This window comes from Salmo salar, unplaced genomic scaffold (genome assembly GCF_905237065.1).
Source record: "Salmo salar unplaced genomic scaffold, Ssal_v3.1, whole genome shotgun sequence".
Classification (NCBI taxonomy): domain Eukaryota; kingdom Metazoa; phylum Chordata; class Actinopteri; order Salmoniformes; family Salmonidae; genus Salmo; species Salmo salar.
The window spans coordinates 1-20,779 of NW_025547411.1; the positions used below are offsets into that span (position 1 = coordinate 1).

The 20,779-nt window shown below is 46.4% G+C and overlaps 1 protein-coding gene across 3 annotated transcripts in view; it reads left to right on the forward strand.

Annotated features, from left to right (window-relative positions):
- Nucleotides 1-3,117: 3,117 nt before the first annotated feature.
- LOC123731814 (PX domain-containing protein kinase-like protein) overlaps nt 3,118-20,779 on the forward strand; it is a gene marked incomplete at its 5' end in the record, with an annotated part of 33,136 nt that continues 15,474 nt past the window's right edge. For 2 of the 3 annotated variants that reach the window (XM_045711238.1, XM_045711239.1), the window contains 8 exon segments: nt 3,118-3,219; nt 4,151-4,312; nt 5,777-5,894; nt 7,959-8,037; nt 8,438-8,564; nt 8,715-8,801; nt 14,152-14,215; nt 16,074-16,133. In XM_045711238.1, the coding sequence (XP_045567194.1) occupies nt 3,118-3,219; nt 4,151-4,312; nt 5,777-5,894; nt 7,959-8,037; nt 8,438-8,564; nt 8,715-8,801; nt 14,152-14,215; nt 16,074-16,133 (799 nt within the window). 3 annotated transcript variants of the gene reach the window in all.

Consider the following 20,779-nt stretch of genomic DNA (forward strand, 5'->3'; position numbering starts at 1 on the left):
GTGTTACTGTACAGCCTCTGACCTCATGTATAGCATGTTACTGTACAGCCTCTGACCTCACGTATAGCATGTTACTGTACAGCCTCTGACCTCTGACCTCATGTATAGCATGTTACTGTACAGCCTCTGACCTCATGTATAGCATGTTACTGTACAGCCTATGACCTCTGACCTCATGTATAGCGTGTTACTGTACAGCCTCTGACCTCATGTATAGCATGTTACTGTACAGCCTCTGACCTCTGACCTCATGTATAGCGTGTTACTGTACAGCCTCTGACCTCACGTATAGCATGTTACTGTACAGCCTCTGACCTCTGACCTCATGTATAGCATGTTACTGTACAGCCTCTGACCTCTGACCTCATGTATAGCATGTTACTGTACAGCCTCTGACCTCTGACCTCAGTATAGCATGTTACTGTACAGCCTCTGACCTCATGTATAGCATGTTACTGTACAGCCTCTGACCTCTGACCTCATGTATAGCATGTTACTGTACAGCCACTGACCTCTGACCTCATGTATAGCGTGTTACTGTACAGCCGCTGACCTCATGTATAGCGTGTTACTGTACAGCCTCCTGACCTCATGTATAGCGTGTTACTGTACAGCCTCTGACCTCATGTATAGCGTGTTACTGTACAGCCTCTGACCTCATGTATAGCGTGTTACTGTACAGCCTCTGACCTCATGTATAGCATGTTACTGTACAGCCTCTGACCTCTGACCTCATGTATAGCGTGTTACTGTACAGCCTCTGACCTCACGTATAGCATGTTACTGTACAGCCTCTGACCTCTGACCTCATGTATAGCATGTTACTGTACAGCCTCTGACCTCTGACCTCATGTATAGCATGTTACTGTACAGCCTCTGACCTCTGACCTCATGTATAGCATGTTACTGTACAGCCTCTGACCTCATGTATAGCATGTTACTGTACAGCCTCTGACCTCTGACCTCATGTATAGCATGTTACTGTACAGCCACTGACCTCTGACCTCATGTATAGCGTGTTACTGTACAGCCGCTGACCTCATGTATAGCGTGTTACTGTACAGCCTCTGACCTCATGTATAGCGTGTTACTGTACAGCCTCTGACCTCATGTATAGCGTGTTACTGTACAGCCTCTGACCTCATGTATAGCGTGTTACTGTACAGCCTCTGACCTCATGTATAGCATGTTACTGTACAGCCTCTGACCTCTGACCTCATGTATAGCGTGTTACTGTACAGCCTCTGACCTCACGTATAGCATGTTACTGTACAGCCTCTGACCTCTGACCTCATGTATAGCATGTTACTGTACAGCCTCTGACCTCTGACCTCATGTATAGCATGTTACTGTACAGCCTCTGACCTCTGACCTCATGTATAGCATGTTACTGTACAGCCTCTGACCTCATGTATAGCATGTTACTGTACAGCCTCTGACCTCTGACCTCATGTATAGCATGTTACTGTACAGCCACTGACCTCTGACCTCATGTATAGCGTGTTACTGTACAGCCGCTGACCTCATGTATAGCGTGTTACTGTACAGCCTCTGACCTCATGTATAGCGTGTTACTGTACAGCCTCTGACCTCATGTATAGCGTGTTACTGTACAGCCTCTGACCTCTGACCTCATGTATAGCATGTTACTGTACAGCCTCTGACCTCTGACCTCATGTATAGCGTGTTACTGTACAGCCTCTGACCTCTGACCTCATGTATAGCGTGTTACTGTACAGCCTCTGACCTCATGTATAGCGTGTTACTGTACAGCCTCTGACCTCTGACCTCATGTATAGCATGTTACTGTACAGCCTCTGACCTCTGACCTCATGTATAGCGTGTTACTGTACAGCCTCTGACCTCTGACCTCATGTATAGCGTGTTACTGTACAGCCTCTGACCTCTGACCTCATGTATAGCGTGTTACTGTACAGCCTCTGACCTCTGACCTCATGTATAGCGTGTTACTGTACAGCCACTGACCTCTGACCTCATGTATAGCGTGTTACTGTACAGCCTCTGACCTCTGACCTCATGTATAGCGTGTTACTGTACAGCCTCTGACCTCTGACCTCATGTATAGCGTGTTACTGTACAGCCACTGCATTCCAATGTAGGTGTTTATTTGTGTCCAAATCTGCCACTTTCAACTCCGTATACGGGTAGGAGTGTAAAGGATTAAAACCATAACCTTTCAACCCGTATACGGGTAGGAGTGTAAAGGATTAAAACCATAACCTTTCAACCCGTATACGGGTAGGAGTGTAAAGGATTAAAACCATAACCTTTCAACCCGTATACGGGTGGAGTGTAAAGGATTAAAACCAAACCTTTCAACCCGTATACGGGTAGGGTGTAAAGGATTAAAACCATAACCTTTCAACCCGTATACGGGTAGGAGTGTAAAGGATTAAAACCATAACCTTTCAACCCGTATACGGGTAGGAGTGTAAGGATTAAAACCATAACCTTTCAACCCGTATACGGGTAGGAGTGTAAAGGATTAAAACCATAACCTTTCAACCCAGTATACGGGTAGGAGTGTAAAGGATTAAAACCATAACCTTTCAACCCGTATACGGGTAGGAGTGTAAAGGATTAAAACCATAACCTTTCAACCCGTATACGGGTAGGAGTGTAAAGGGTTAAAACCATAACCTTTCAACCCGTATACGGGTAGGAGTGTAAAGGGTTAAAACCATAACCTTTCAACCCGTATACGGGTAGGAGTGTAAAGGATTAAAACCATAACCTTTCAACCCGTATACGGGTAGGAGTGTAAAGGTTTAAAACCATAACCTTTCAACCCGTATACGGGTAGGGGAGTGTAAAGGATTAAAACCATAACCTTTCAACCCGTATACGGGTAGGAGTGTAAAGGATTAAAACCATAACCTTTCAACCCGTATACGGGTAGGAGTGTAAAGGATTAAAACCATAACCTTTCAACCCGTATACGGGTAGGAGTGTAAAGGATTAAAACCATAACCTTTCAACCCGTATACGGGTAGGAGTGTAAAGGATTAAAACCATAACCTTTGCTATGTTTTTTAATTTTTTTTACACTTCTCATGTTGGTTAATTTTCAATTGAAGCTTTCCTTCCTGACTGTAGGTGAAACCTAAAGAGGCCTTTATGAGGAAGTACTGCAACCCCAAGAAAATCCAGGGTCTGGAGCTGCAGCAAATCAGGACCTACGGACGACAGATTCTAGAGGTACACACACATACACACACACACACACACACACTCGCCCCACACACACACACACACACACACACAGTGGTCTGGAGCTGCAGCAAATCAGGACCTACGGACGACAGATTCTAGAGGTACACACACACACACACACACACACACACAGTGGTCTGGAGCTGCAGCAAATCAGGACCTACGGATGACAGATTCTAGAGGTACACACACACACACACACACACACTCTGGTCTGGAGCTGCAGCAAATCAGGACCTACGGACGACAGATTCTAGAGGTACACACACACACACACACACACACACACTCGCCCCACACACACACACACACAGTGGTCTGGAGCTGCAGCAAATCAGGACCTACGGACGACAGATTCTAGAGGTACACACACACACACACACACACACACTTCGCCCCACACACACACACACAGTGGTCTGGAGCTGCAGCAAATCAGGACCTACGGACGACAGATTCTAGAGGTACCCACACACACACACACACACACACACACACTCGCCCCACACACACAGTGGTCTGGAGCTGCAGTAGATCAAAGACATATATGGAAGACAGATTCTGGAAATGTAAACGCACACAGAAAGAAGGAACACTATAATATTTGTAAAATGTGGTCTTTCAATATCTTTTATTCCCTCAACCACCCCTGGGACATTACACACACACACACACACACACACACACAGCTCAAGGCCATGTTCAGCACCCCCAGGATCGGGGGTGTCACCCTCTGGATTAGACTCCAGATTATCACCCCCCTGCAGCTATTGAATGTCATTTGTCACACTACATGTCACTGTTAAAGCCACGGTCCTTAATTCCTATTTCAATCAATGGCAGTCCAGTCACTTGGTTTTGCTACATGTTCAGAGTGACACCATCCTAAACTCTTGTTGTGTTTGTTTCCCGTCAGGTTCTGAAGTTCTTCCATGACAAAGGCTTTCCGTACGGTCACCTCCATGCCTCTAACATAGTGATAGAAGATAACACATGTAAAGTACTGGACATAGAGAACAGCCTGCTGGGCCTGCCCTCGTACTACCGGCCCTACATCACACAGTTCAGGAAAATCAACGTAAGTACTGGTACGGCCTGCCGGGCCTGCCCTGGTTCGGCCTGCCCTGGTTCGGCCTGCCCTGGTTCGGCCTGGCGGGCCTGCCCTGGGACGGCCTGCCCTGGTTCGGCCTGGCGGGCCTGCCCTGGGACGGCCTGCCCTGGTTCGGCCTGGCGGGCCTGCCTACCCTGGTTCGGCCTGCCGGGCCTGCCCTGGTTCGGCCTGGCGGGCCGGGTCTGCCCTGGTTCGGTTGGTACAGCGGGATGTGTGTCGGTGGGTACAGTATGTTGCTTGCCACACCAGGGTTGTGTGTTCGATTCCCACAGAGGACCAATATGAAAAAGTAATGGGATTTTTTAAAATGTATTTATGTATTCACTTACTACTGTAAGTGGCTCTGGATGAGACCGTCTGCTGAAAGACTACACTGTCCGTTTTAGATAGTTATGGTAGTGTCATTAATACAGATCACATGGGAATGCAGTGTCGGACAGTACCCACCTTTTTCTACATAGGGCGTCACTAGGGAAAACTCAGAGCCCTACTTAAAGGACTGGTTTTGAGGACGTAGGTGAAGCCTGCTCCTAATTTAAAAAGCATTCTCAATGAAGGAATCTCCAGTAAAAGTCTATTCCAATTGAGTCAAGGTCTGGGAAACCAGTCTAAAGGGGGTGATGACGTGGATTATAAGTGTTCTGTGGTGACGAGTGTTTTTAAATGTATTGTTTTTCTGTAAATGTCAAACCTGCTTCCCAACTAGCGCCCTACTCCCTACCCAACTAGCGCCCTACTCCCTACCCAACTTGCGCCCTACCCCTACCCAACTAGCGCCCCTACCCCTACCCAACTAGCGCCCTACCCCCTACCCAACTAGCGCCCTACTCCCTACCCAACTAGCGCCCTACTCCCTACCCAACTAGCGCCCTACCCCTACCCAACTAGCGCCCTACCCCTACCCAACTAGCGCCCTACCCCTACCCAACTAGCGCCCTACCCCCTGCCCAACTAGCGCCCTACCCCCTACCCAACTAGCGCCCTACTCCCTACCCAACTAGCGCCCTACTCCCTACCCAACTAGCGCCCTACCCCTACCCAACTAGCGCCCTACCCCTACCCAACTAGCGCCCTGCCCCTACCCAACTAGCGCCCTACCCCTACCCAACTAGCGCCCTACCCCCTACCCAACTAGCGCCCTACTCCCTACCCAACTAGCGCCCTACCCAACTAGCGCCCTACGCCCTACTCCCTACCCAACTAGCGCCCTACCCCACTAGCGCCCTACTCCCTACCCAACTAGCGCCCTACTCCCTACCCAAATAGCGCCCTACCCAAATGGCACCCTGCCCAACTAGCACCCTACTCCCTACCCAACTAGCACCCTTCCCAACTAGCACCCTACTCCCTACATAGTGCACTACTTTTGAGCAGAGCCACTAGGACTTTGGGGTGCATACCCTAATGTATTGTTCTTGTTAACCCTTTCAGACGACAGAGAGTATAGATGTATACTCGTTTGGACACTTACTGTATGAAATGACGTACGGAAGACCTCCTGATGCTGTGCCTGTCGACCAGTACCCTGCTGTACCCAACACCACAGTGGGTAGGTCCAACACCAGTACCCTGCTGTACCTCACACCACAGTGGGTAGGTCCAACACCAGTACCTAACACCACAGTGGGTAGGTCCAACACCAGTACCTCACACCACAGTGGGTAGGTCCAACACCAGTACCCTGCTGTACCCAACACCTCAGTGGGTAGGTCCAACACCAGTACCCTGCTGTACCTAACACCTCAGTGGGTAGGTCCAACACCAGTACCTAACACCACAGTGGGTCGGTCCCACACCAGTACCTCACACCACAGTGGGTCGGTCCCACACCAGTACCTCACACCACAGTGGGTCGGTCCCACACCAGCGTCCCACACCACAGTGGGTCGGTCCAACACCAGTACCTAACACCACAGTGGGTCGGTCCCACACCAGTACCTAACACCACAGTGGGTCGGTCCCACACCAGTACCTCACACCACAGTGGGTCGGTCCCACACCAGTACCTCACACCACAGTGGGTCGGTCCCACACCAGCGTCCCACACCACAGTGGGTCGGTCCCACACCAGCGTCCCACACCACAGTGGGTCGGTCCCACACCAGCGTCCCACACCAGTACCTACACTACTTAGGCTGCGTTTACACAGGAAGCCCAATTCTGAGCTTTTTCTACTACGCAGTCTTTTGAATGGTGGTGCCTCTGTAAGGTCTTACATTTCTCTATCCTTTCTCCTAATGAACATGACCCTGATGTCTCCCCTGTCCTCTCCTCTCTCCTGATGTTTCCCTGTCCTCTCCTGATGTCTCCTCTCTCCTGATGTCTCCTCTCTCCTGACGTCTCCTCTCTCCTGACGTCTCCTCTCTCCTGACGTCTCCCCTCTCCTGACGTCTCCCCTCTCCTGACGTCTCCCCTCTCCTGACGTCTCCCCTCTCCTGACGTCTCCCCTCTCCTGATGTCTCCTCTCTCCTGATGTCTCCTCTCTCCTGACGTCTCCCCTCTCCTGACGTCTCCCCTCTCCTGACGTCTCCCCTCTCCTGACGTCTCCCCTCTCCTGACGTCTCCCCTCTCCTGACGTCTCCCCTCTCCTGGCGTCTCCCCTCTCCTGACGTCTCCCCTCTCCTGACGTCTCCCCTCTCCTGACGTCTCCCCTCTCCTGACGTCTCCCCTCTCCTGACGTCTCCCCTCTCCTGACGTCTCCTCTCTCCTGACGTCTCCCCTCTCCTGGCGTCTCCTCTCTCCTGACGTCTCCCCTCTCCTGACGTCTCCCCTCTCCTGACGTCTCCCCTCTCCTGATGTCTCCTCTCTCCTGATGTCTCCTCTCTCCTGATGTCTCCTCTCTCCTGATGTCTCCTCTCTCCTGATGTCTCCTCTCTCCTGATGTCTCCCCTCTCCTGATGTCTCCCCTCTCCTGATGTCTCCCCTCTCCTGATGTCTCCCCTCTCCTGATGTCTCCCCTCTCCTGATGTCTCCTGATGTCTCCTCTCTCCTGATGTCTCCCCTCTCCTGTCCTCTCCCCTCTCCTGTCCTCTCCTCTCTCCTGTCCTCTCCTCTCTCCTGATGTCTCCTCTCTCCTGTCCTCTCCCCTCTCCTGATGTCTCCCCTCTCCTGACGTCTCCCCTCTCCTGACGTCTCCCCTCTCCTGACGTCTCCCCTCTCCTGACGTCTCCCCTCTCCTGACGTCTCCCCTCTCCTGACGTCTCCCCTCTCCTGACGTCTCCCCTCTCCTGACGTCTCCCCTCTCCTGACGTCTCCCCTCTCCTGACGTCTCCCCTCTCCTGACGTCTCCCCTCTCCTGACGTCTCCCCTCTCCTGACGTCTCCCCTCTCCTGACGTCTCCCCTCTCCTGACGTCTCCCCTCTCCTGACGTCTCCCCTCTCCTGACGTCTCCCCTCTCCTGACGTCTCCCCTCTCCTGACGTCTCCCCTCTCCTGACGTCTCCCCTCTCCTGACGTCTCCTCTCTCCTGACGTCTCCTCTCTCCTGACGTCTCCTCTCTCCTGACGTCTCCTCTCTCCTGACGTCTCCTCTCTCCTGATGTCTCCTCTCTCCTGACGTCTCCTGATGTCTCCTCTCTCCTCTCTCCTCTCTCCTGTCCTCTCCTCTCTCCGTAGTGTCTGTGCTGCAATCCATCCTGTCCACAGATGCCTGTAAGACCGGGATGCCCACTGTTGCACAACTGCTGCAGACACCGTGAGTAGAGTACATTTCAACAACCCATCAGTGAGAAGATCGCATCATAGCCTACCAATGATAGATAACACACAAGCGCTGCACATTACGATTCTTTGAAAACGGTCAATAATGAAGTCTCTCTGTCTCTCTCTGTCTCTCTCTGTCTCTCTCTGTCTCTCTCTCTCTCTCTCTGTCTCTCTCTGTCTCTCTCTGTCTCTCTCTGTCTCTCTCTGTCTCTCTCTGTCTCTCTCTGTCTCTCTCTGTCTCTCTCTGTCTCTCTCTGTCTCTCTCTGTCTCTCTCTGTCTCTGTCTCTCTCTGTCTCTCTCTCTGTCTCTGTCTCTCTCTGTCTCTGTCTCTCTCTGTCTCTCTCTCTGTCTCTCTCTCTGTCTCTCTCTCTGTCTCTCTCTCTGTCTGCAGGCTGTTCAGCGACGTGCTGCTGTTTCACTCAGAGAAACTCCAGTTCAAGATCCCTACCAAATTAAGAGACGCCTTGAAAACTGCCAAAGAGTGCATGGAAAAGCGACTCCAAGAAGAGCAGAAAACGGTTGGTATATTTACTCCTTACAGCCAGTTTCCTGGAGCCAGATAAGATGGATAGTTCCCGGGAGCCAGAAAAGCTGGGGTAGATGGATGGCTGGCTGGATGGAAGAAAGGAACGATTGAATAATTGATTGGTGTTTGATCATCTCCTCAGAACCAGCAGCACAGGAGGCTGACCAGAGCTCAGTCCCACCACGACTCAGAGGAGGAGAAGAGGAGGAGGAAGATACTGGCTAGAAAGGTAGAGAACACTCGCACAGACAGACCGGCACGGTACTTGCAAACACATACACTAGGGATATAACGATCAGTGGTATAAAGTACTTTAAGTTAAAAAAAATACTTTTAAAGAACTAAAGTTGTTTTTTGGGGGTATCTGTACTTTACTATTTAATTTTTTTGACAACTTTTACTTCACTACATTCCTAAAGACAATAATGTACTTTTTACTCCATACTTTTTTACTGACACCCAAAAGTACAGGAAAATGGTCTAATTCACATACTTATCAAGAGAACATCCCTGGTCATCCCTTCTGCCTCTGATCTGGTAGAATCACTAAACACAAATGCGTTTTTTATTTTGTAATTATTATTTTATTAGACTTTTTATTTTTATTTTTTAAGTGTTGGAGAGTACCCTTTAGCAATCCATTAATTGAAAAATCAAGAAAATCCTTTGCCTAATTTAAGGAATTTTAAATGATTTATACTTTACTTTTACTTTTGATACTTAAGTACATTTAAAACCAAATACTTTTACTCAAGTAAAAAAAAACGACTTGAGTCGTTTTCTATGAAGGCATCTTTACTTTTACTCAAGATTGACAATTGGGTGCTTTTTCCACCAGTGGTAATGATTCAACGATACGCATAAGTTCTCGATTCGAATGTGTAAGATACAAGTGCATCGGTCCGTGGACTCCAAACCAATCAACATGTAACATGCATTGGTCAGAAAATCACTTGCAATTTTACGAATCGCCAGTTCACCGTCGAACATAGTTATTTTTTAATTTTTTTTACCAGAATAACAGTAAACTCGGAGACAACTCTCATCTGGCTATACCTGCTGAACGAGGCTTACAATAGATTTTTATTTAGATCAGGTTCACCATCAGCAATAGTTTTGGTAGTTTTCCTTTGAGCAGTCAGTGTATATGTGCATTTTTACAGGGTAAAGTTGAAATTTCATAACGAGGACAGCAATCACTTTTGTAAGGCGCACTGCATGGCCGAAGTGCGAGAAGAGAATTATTATTATTTATTTTTTAACTAGGCAAGTCGATTAAGAACAAATTCTTATTTTACTATGACGGCCTACACCGGGCAAACCCTCCCCTAACCCCAATGACGCTGGGTCAATTGTGCGCCGCCTTATGGGACTCCGTTCACGGCCGGTTGTGATACAGCCCGGGATCGAACCAGGGTCTTTAGTGACGCCTCTAGCACTGAGCTGCAGTGCCTTGGACAGCTGCGCTCTTCTGGAGCCCCTGTAAAAACTTCCAAATGGTCTAAACCATTTGATTTTGAGTTTGGGCGAAATCCAAATTTGTGCTATTATATTCATTGGCTTTGTCATAGCTCATTTGTTAACAATAAATATTGATTCATTACTAGCTCAAAACACTTAATCTGCAAAAATGACTAGTTAATTAGTGGGGGATGGTGATTTCAGAACCAAAGTGAGGGGACAAAAAACACAGACTACATTGCCCAAAAATCTGGTAGTAATAGTGGGGTGGTAGATGTCTAGTCTCCATTATGGCTCTAATCTGGTAGTGGGGTGGTAGATGTCTCCATTATGGCTCTAATCTGATAGTGGTAGTGAGGTGGTAGATGTCTCCATTATGGCTCTAATCTGATAGTGGTAGTGGGGTGGTAGATGTCTCCATTATGGCTCTAATCTGATAGTGGTAGATGTCTCCATTATGGCTCTAATCTGATAGTGGTAGATGTCTCCATTATGGCTCTAATCTGATAGTGGTAGTGGGGTGGTAGATGTCTCCATTATGGCTCTAATCTGATAGTGGTAGATGTCTCCATTATGGCTCTAATCTGATAGTGGTAGATGTCTCCATTATGGCTCTAATCTGATAGTGGTAGTGGGGTGGTAGATGTCTCCATTATGGCTCTAATCTGATAGTGGTAGATGTCTAGTCTCCATTATGGCTCTAATCTGATAGTGGTAGTGGGGTGGTAGATGTCTCCATTATGGCTCTAATCTGATAGTGGTAGTGGGGTGGTAGATGTCTCCATTATGGCTCTAATCTGATAGTGGTAGATGTCTAGTCTCCATTATGGCTCTAATCTGATAGTGGTAGTGGGGTGGTAGATGTCTCCATTATGGCTCTAATCTGATAGTGGTAGTGGGGTGGTAGATGTCTCCATTATGGCTCTAATCTGGTAGTGGGGTGGTAGATGTCTCCATTATGGCTCTAATCTGGTAGTAATAGTGGGGTGGTAGATGTCTCCATTATGGCTCTAATCTGATAGTGGTAGTGGGGTGGTAGATGTCTCCATTATGGCTCTAATCTGATAGTGGTAGTGGGGTGGTAGATGTCTAGTCTCCATTATGGCTCTAATCTGATAGTGGTAGTGGGGTGGTAATGTCTCCATTATGGCTCTAATCTGATAGTGGTAGTGGGTTGGTAGATGTCTAGTCTCCATTATGGCTCTAATCTGATAGTGGTAGATGTCTAGTCTCCATTATGGCTCTAATCTGATAGTGGTAGTGGGGTGGTAGATGTCTAGTCTCCATTATGGCTCTAATCTGATAGTGGTAGTGGGGTGGTGCATCGAACCGATTAAATTCTCTAATCCAACCGCATAGCTCCGAATGCTTTCAAACTAATATGTATCATCCCTGCATGGTATCAGTCTGTGTGTCTAGATACAGTTGAAGTCAGAAGTTTACATACACCTTTAGCCAAATACATTTAAACTCAGTTTTTCACAATTACTGACATTTAATCCTAGTAAAAATTCCCTGTTTTAGGTCAGTTAGGATCAACACTTTATTTTAAGAATGTGAAATGTCAGAATAATAGTGGAGTGATTTATTTCAGCTTTTATTTCTTTTATCACATTCCCAATGGGTCAGAAGTTTATATACACTCATTTAGTATTTGGTAGCATTGCCTTTAAATTGTTTAACTTGGGTCAAACGTTTTGGGTAGCCTTCCACAAGCTTCCCACAATAAGTTGGGTGAATTTAGGCCCATTCCTCCTGACAGAGCTGGTGTAACTGAGTCAGGTTTTTAGGTCTCCTTGCTCGCTACACGCTTTTTCAGTTCTGCCCACAAATTTTCTATAGTATTGAGGTCAGGGCTTTGTGATGGCCACTCCAATACCTTGACTTTGTTGTCCTTAAGCCATTTTGCCACAACTTTGGAAGTATGCTTGGGGTCATTGTCCATTTGGAAGACACATTAATCACCAAGCATTAACTTCCTGACTGATGTCTTGAGATGTTGCTTCAATATATCCACATCATTTTCTTCCTCATGATGACATCTTTTTTGTGGAGTGCACCAGTCCATCCTGCAGCAAAGCACCCCCACAACATGATGCTGCCACCTCCGTGCTTCACGGTTGGGATGGTGTTCTTTGGCTTGCAAGCCTCCCCCTTTTTCCTCCAAACATAACGATGGTCATTATGGCCAAACAGTTCTATTTTTGTTTCATCAGACCAGAGGACATTTCTCCAAAAAGTACGATCTTTGTCCCCATGTGCAGTTGCAAACCATAGTCTGGCTTTTTTTATGGCGGTTTTGGAGCAGTGGCTTCTTCCATACTGAGCAGCCTTTCAGGTTATATTGATATAGGACTCGTTTTACTGTGGATATAGATACTTTTGTACCTGTTTCCTCCAGCATCTTCACAAGGTCCTTTGCTGTTGTTCTGGGATTGTCTTGCACTTTTCGCACCAAAGTACGTTCATCTCTAGGAGACAGAACGCGTCTCCTTCCTGAGCGGTATGACGGCTGCGTGGTCCCATGGTGTTTATACTTGCGTACTATTGTTTGTACAGATGAACGTGGTACCTTCAGGCATTTGGAAATTGCTCCCAAGGATGAAACAGACTTGTGGAGGTCTAAAATTTTGGGCTGATTTCTTTTGATTTTCCCATGATGTCAAGCAAAGAGGCACTGAGTTTGAAGGTCGGCCTTGAAATGCATCCACAGGTACACCTCCAATTGACTCAAATGATGTTAATTAGCCTATCAGAAGCTTCTAAAGCCATGACATCATTTTCTGGAATTTTCCAAGCTGTTTAAGGCACAGTCAACTTAGTGTATGTAAACTTCTGACCCACTGGAATTGTCATACAGTGAAATAATCTGTCTATAAACAATTGTTGGAAAAATGACTTGTGTCATGCACAAAGTAGATGTCCTAACCGACTTGCCAAAACTATAGTTTGTTAACAAGACATTTGTGGAGTGGTTGAAAAACGAGTTTTAATGACTCCGACCCGTGTATGTAAACTTCCCACTTCAACTGTACATATCGTTCCTGTGTGGTATCAGTCCATTTATCTAGATGCTTATCGTTCCTGTGTGGTATCAGTCCATTTATCTCGATGCTTATTGTTCCTGTGTGGTATCTAGATGCTTATCGTTCCTGTGTGGTATCAGTCCATTTATCTAGATGTGTATCGTTCCTGTGTGGTATCAGTCCATTTATCTAGATGCTTATCGTTCCTGTGTGGTATCAGTCCATTTATCTAGATGCTTATCGTTCCTGTGTGGTATCAGTACATTTATCTCGATGCTTATTGTTCCTGTGTGGTATCTAGATGCTTATCGTTCCTGTGTGGTATCAGTCCATTTATCTAGATGTGTATCGTTCCTGTGTGGTATCAGTCCATTTATCTCGATGCTTATCGTTCCTGTGTGGTATCAGTCCATTTATCTCGATGCTTATCGTTCCTGTGTGGTATCAGTCCATTTATCTCGATGCTTATCGTTCCTGTGTGGTATCAGTCCATTTATCTAGATGCTTATCGTTCCTGTGTGGTATCAGTCCATTTATCTCGATGTGTATTGTTCCTGTGTGGTATCAGTCCATTTATCTAGATGCTTATCGTTCCTGTGTGGTATCAGTCCATTTATCTAGATGCTTATCGTTCCTGTGTGGTATCAGTACATTTATCTCGATGCTTATTGTTCCTGTGTGGTATCTAGATGCTTATCGTTCCTGTGTGGTATCAGTCCATTTATCTAGATGTGTATCGTTCCTGTGTGGTATCAGTCCATTTATCTCGATGCTTATCGTTCCTGTGTGGTATCAGTCCATTTATCTCGATGCTTATCGTTCCTGTGTGGTATCAGTCCATTTATCTAGATGCTTATCGTTCCTGTGTGGTATCAGTCCATTTATCTAGATGCTTATCGTTCCTGTGTGGTATCAGTCCATTTATCTCGATGTGTATTGTTCCTGTGTGGTATCAGTCCATTTATCTAGATGCATATTGAATCATATTGAAAGGGAAAGAAGCAGATCCCTAGCACACACACACACACACGATTCATTGTCATTTTGTAGCAGAATTGTCATTGATAGAAATATGTTTTGTTTTGTTTGTAGAAGTCCAGACAGTCGGCCTATGAGAACGAGGAGGATCTCTCTGTGAAATACAACAACAACTCTGGTATGTCATCAGCACTAGGGTTTAAATAGAGCGTGGATATTCTCCTGCTGAGTGCTCAAACAGAAATGTATTATTAGCTCTTTATTATAAGACTAAAACGTAAACTGTGTTTTTCAATGTGGCTAAAGCATGCTCTAGTGGAGGCTGCAAGGTAATAACAGTACTGCTAGGCTCTCCAACCCTGTTCCTGGAGAGATGCCCTCCTATAGGTTAACTCCAACCCTGTTCCTGGAGAGCTAGCCTCCTATAGGTTAACTCCAACCCTGTTCCTGAAGTGCTACCTTCCTATAGGTTAACTCCAGCCCTGTTCCTGGAGAGATGCCCTCCTATAGGTTAACTCCAGCCCTGTTCCTGGAGAGATGCCCTCCTATAGGTTAACTCCAACCCTGTTCCTGGAGAGATACCCTCCTATAGGTTAACTCCAACCCTGTTCCTGGAGAGCTACCCTCCTATAGGTTAACTCCAACCCTGTTCCTGGAGAACTGCCCTCCTATAGGTTAACTCTAACCCTGTTCCTGGAGAGATACCCTCCTATAGGTTAACTCCAACCCTGTTCCTGGAGAGCTAGCCTCCTATAGGTTAACTCCAACCCTGTTCCTGGAGAGATGCCCTCCTATAGGTTAACTCTAACCCTGTTCCTGGAGAGCTACCCTCCTATAGGTTAACTCCAACCCTGTTCCTGGAGAGCTACCCTCCTATAGGTTAACTCCAACCCTGTTCCTGGAGAGATGCCCTCCTATAGGTTAACTCCAACCCTGTTCCTGGAGAGATACCCTCCTATAGGTCAACTCCAACCCTGTTCCTGGAGAGATGCCCTCCTATAGGTTAACTCCAACCCTGTTCCTGGAGAGATGCCCTCCTATAGGTTAACTCCAACCCTGTTCCTGGAGAACTACCCTCCTATAGGTTAACTCCAACCCTGTTCCTGGAGAGATGCCCTCCTATAGGTTAACTCCAACCCTGTTCCTGGAGATCTACCCTCCTATAGGTTAACTCCAACCCTGTTCCTGGAGAGATGCCCTCCTATAGGTTAACTCCAACCCTGTTCCTGGAGATCTACCCTCCTATAGGTTAACTCCGACCCTGTTCCTGGAGAGATGCCCTCCTATAGGTTAACTCCAACCCTGTTCCTGGAGAGATACCCTCCTATAGGTTAACTCCAACCCTGTTCCTGGAGAGATACCCTCCAATAGGTTTTAATAATTAACTGGTTGATAAACTGAATCAGGTTAGTTACAACTGGGGTTGTAGTTAAAACCTACAGGAGGGTAGCTCTCCAGGAACAGGGTTGGAGAGACCCCTGACTTAGGTAGTTATATATTTCTATAGTTTTGGATTTTAACACTGACATTAGGAAATGTCCATACACATGGATGACAACAGCTTTGTTTACCCTGGCAACACTGACATGGCAACACTGTTTACGATGCAATGCTTCTACTGACTGGCTGGCTGACTTGCTGGCTGACTGGCTGGCTGACTTGCTGGCTGACTTGCTGGCTGACTTGCTGGCTGACTTGCTGGCTGACTTGCTGGCGGACTGACTCACTTGCTGACTGACTCACTTGCTGACTGACTCACTTGCTGACTGACTCACTTGCTGACTGACTCGCTTGCTGACTGACTCGCTGGCTGACTGACTCGCTGGCTGACTGACTCGCTGGCTGACTGACTCGCTGGCGGACTGACTCGCTGGCGGACTGACTCGCTGGCGGACTGACTCGCTGGCGGACTGACTCGCTGGCGGACTGACTCGCTGGCGGACTGACTCGCTGGCGGACTGACTCGCTGGCGGACTGACTCGCTGGCGGACTGACTGGCTGACTGACTGATCGGATGTCTACTTTCCTGTGTTTAGGTTCAGGAGCCAGCTCCCCACCAACCTCTCCCTCCTCCCCCACCCCTCCTCACACTACAGGTAGGTACCATCTATATTAGCATGAAGATATGCAGCTTTCAGTAACTAATCAGCCTGTTATGTTTAACAGTGTTTTCCACTAGCGCCCGGCTGGCGGCTAATCGTCCTGTTACGCACTCATTTTCAGTCGGATACATTTTCCACTTCGTATTAAATAGGCTACTTTTCATTTAAATGTTTTCCACTCGTCCATTGAGCCTTCTCCCATTTTTTTTTTTTTTTAGAATGAACGATATGCATCTTCTAGCGATTTGATAGGACAAGGCGCCTGCCAGTCACAAAGCCATGACAGGGAAACGCAGCAGAGAGGAAGTGGCAAAGTGAGAGGTTTCACTCTCACCAAATTCTGTCCGATGCATTTCTAGGAGCTTATTGTAGGTTATTTACTGTGTTTTAATTGACAACTGAACAGCAGGTGTTGACTAGTTTTTATAAAAGGTGTTGAATTAACTGAATAACGTCGATCTACGATAAATCCGTTTGCCATTCATAAATCATTCCGATGTGAATCATCATCATGAAGTATTTATACTCTTTGACATTCTCCATAATTTGTTTTGTTGTTACAAAGTGGGATTAAAATGGTTGACAAAAATTACAATTAAACCATCTACACAAAATAATGATAACATTTGTAAAAAAATAATAATAATACACAAAATAAAACACTAATCTTGATTAGATGATAAGTATTGAACCTCTGAAGTCGATACATGTTAGAATCACCTTTGGCAGCCGTGACAGCTGTGAGTCTTTCTGGGTCAGTCTCTAAGAGCTGTGAGTCTTTCTGGGTCAGTCTCTAAGAGCTGTGAGTCTTTCTGGGCAAGTCTCTAAGAGCTGTGAGTCTTTCTGGGCAAGTCTCTAAGAGCTGTGAGTCTTTCTGGGCAAGTCTCTAAGAGCTGTGAGTCTTTCTGGGCAAGTCTCTAAGAGCTGTGAGTCTTTCTGGGTCAGTCTCTAAGAGCTGTGAGTCTTTCTGGGTCAGTCTCTAAGAGCTGTGAGTCTTTCTGGGCAAGTCTCTAAGAGCTGTGAGTCTTTCTGGGCAAGTCTCTAAGAGCTGTGAGTCTTTCTGGGTAAGTCTCTAAGAGCTTTGCACAGCTGGATTGTACAAGATTAGCATATTATTATTTATTTTTTTGTTCTTCAAGCTCTGTCAGATTGGTTATTAATGATTGCTAGACAGCATCCAGACTATAACTCTATGGTAGATACCAGACCCTCAGGTTCATCCAGACTATAACTCTATGGTAGATACCAGACCCTCAGGTTCAGACTATAACTCTATGGTAGATACCAGACCCTCATGTTCAGACTATAACTCTATGGTAGATACCAGACCCTCAGGTTCAGACTATAACTCTATGGTAGATACCAGACCCTCAGGTCCAGACTATAACTCTATGGTAGATACCAGACCCTCAGGTTCAGACTATAACTCTATGGTAGATACCAGACCCTCAGGTTCAGACTATAACTCTATGGTAGATACCAGACCCTCAGGTTCAGACTATAACTCTATGGTAGATACCAGACCCTCAGGTTCATCCAGACTATAACTCTATGGTAGATACCAGACCCTCAGGTTCAGACTATAACTCTATGGTAGATACCAGACCCTCAGGTTCAGACGAAAACTCTATGGTAGATACCAGACCCTCAGGTTCATCCAGACTATAACTCTATGGTAGATACCAGACCCTCAGGTTCATCCAGACTATAACTCTATGGTAGATACCAGACCCTCAGGTTCATCCAGACTATAACTCTATGGTAGATACCAGACCCTCAGGTTCATCCAGACTATAACTCTATGGTAGATACCAGACCCTCAGGTTCAGACTATAACTCTATGGTAGATACCAGACCCTCAGGTTCAGACTATAACTCTATGGTAGATACCAGACCCTCAGGTTCAGACTATAACTCTATGGTAGATACCAGACCCTCAGGTTCATCCAGACTATAACTCTATGGTAGATACCAGACCCTCAGGTTCTCAGACTATAACTCTATGGTAGATACCAGACCCTCAGGTTCATCCAGACTATAACTCTATGGTAGATACCAGACCCTCAGGTTCATCCAGACTATAACTCTATGGTAGATACCAGACCCTCAGGTTCGTTCAGACTATAACTCTATGGTAGATACCAGACCCTCAGGTTCGTTCAGACTATAACTCTATGGTAGATACCAGACCCTCAGGTCCAGACTATAACTCTATGGTAGATACCAGACCCTCAGGTTCAGACTATAACTCTGTGGTAGATACCAGACCCTCAGGTTCAGACTATAACTCTATGGTAGATACCAGACCCTCAGGTCCAGACTATAACTCTATGGTAGATACCAGACCCTCAGGTTCAGACTATAACTCTATGGTAGATACCAGACCCTCAGGTTCATCCAGACTATAACTCTATGGTAGATACCAGACCCTCAGGTTCATCCAGACTATAACTCTATGGTAGATACCAGACCCTCAGGTTCAGACTATAACTCTATGGTAGATACCAGACCCTCAGGTTCAGACTATAACTCTATGGTAGATACCAGACCCTCAGGTTCAGACTATAACTCTATGGTAGATACCAGACCCTCAGGTTCATCCAGACTATAACTCTATGGTAGATACCAGACCCTCCGGTTCAGACTATAACTCTATGGTAGATACCAGACCCTCAGGTTCATCCAGACTATAACTCTATGGTAGATACCAGACCCTCAGGTTCATCCAGACTATAACTCTATGGTAGATACCAGACCCTCAGGTTCATCCAGACTATAACTCTATGGTAGATACCAGACCCTCAGGTTCAGACTATAACTCTATGGTAGATACCAGACCCTCAGGTTCATCCAGACTATAACTCTATGGTAGATACCAGACCCTCAGGTTCAGACTATAACTCTATGGTAGATACCAGACCCTCAGGTTCATCCAGACTATAACTCTATGGTAGATACCAGACCCTCAGGTTCATCCAGACTATAACTCTATGGTAGATACCAGACCCTCAGGTTCATCCAGACTATAACTCTATGGTAGATACCAGACCCTCAGGTTCAGACTATAACTCTATGGTAGATACCAGACCCTCAGGTTCATCCAGACTATAACTCTATGGTAGATACCAGACCCTCAGGTTCAGACTATAACTCTATGGTAGATACCAGACCCTCAGGTTCAGACTATAACTCTATGGTAGATACCAGATCCTCAGGTTCAGACTATAACTCTATGGTAGATACCAGACCCTCAGGTTCAGACTATAACTCTATGGTAGATACCAGACCCTCAGGTTCAGACTATAACTCTATGGTAGATACCAGACCCTCAGGTTCAGACTATAACTCTATGGTAGATACCAGACCCTCAGGTTCATCCAGACTATAACTCTATGGTAGATACCAGACCCTCAGGTTCAGACTATAACTCTATGGTAGATACCAGACCCTCAGGTTCAGACTATAACTCTATGGTAGATACCAGATCCTCAGGTTCAGACTATAACTCTATGGTAGATACCAGACCCTCAGGTTCAGACTATAACTCTATGGTAGATACCAGACCCTCAGGTTCAGACTATAACTCTATGGTAGATACCAGACCCTCAGGTTCAGACTATAACTCTATGGTAGATACCAGACCCTCAGGTTCAGACTATAACTCTATGGTAGATACCAGACCCTCAGGTTCAGACTATAACTCTATGGTAGATACCAGACCCTCAGGTTCATCCAGACTATAACTCTATGGTAGATACCAGACCCTCAGGTTCATCCAGACTATAACTCTATGGTAGATACCAGACCCTCAGGTTCATCCAGACTATAACTCTATGGTAGATACCAGACCCTCAGGTTCATCCAGACTATAACTCTATGGTAGATACCAGACCCTCAGGTTCATCCAGACTATAACTCTATGGTAGATACCAGACCCTCAGGTTCATCCAGACTATAACTCTATGGTAGATACCAGACCCTCAGGTTCAGACTATAACTCTATGGTAGATACCAGACCCTCAGGTTCAGACTATAACTCTATGGTAGATACCAGACCCTCAGGTTCAGACTATAACTCTATGGTAGATACCAGACCCTCAGGTTCATCCAGACTATAACTCTATGGTAGATACCAGACCCTCAGGTTCATCCAGACTATAACTCTATGGTAGATACCAGACCCTCCGGTTCAGACTATAACTCTATGGTAGATACCAGACCCTCAGGTTCATCCAGACTATAACTCTATGGTAGATACCAGACCCTCAGGTTCATCCAGACTATAACTCTATGGTAGATACCAGACCCTCAGGTTCATCCAGACTATAACTCTATGGTAGATACCAGACCCTCAGGTTCAGACTATAACTCTATGGTAGATACCAGACCCTCAGGTTCATCCAGACTATAACTCTATGGTAGATACCAGACCCTCAGGTTCAGACTATAACTCTATGGTAGATACCAGACCCTCAGGTTCAGACTATAACTCTATGGTAGATACCAGACCCTCAGGTTCATCCAGACTATAACTCTATGGTAGATACCAGACCCTCAGGTTCATCCAGACTATAACTCTATGGTAGATACCAGACCCTCAGGTTCATCCAGACTATAACTCTATGGTAGATACCAGACCC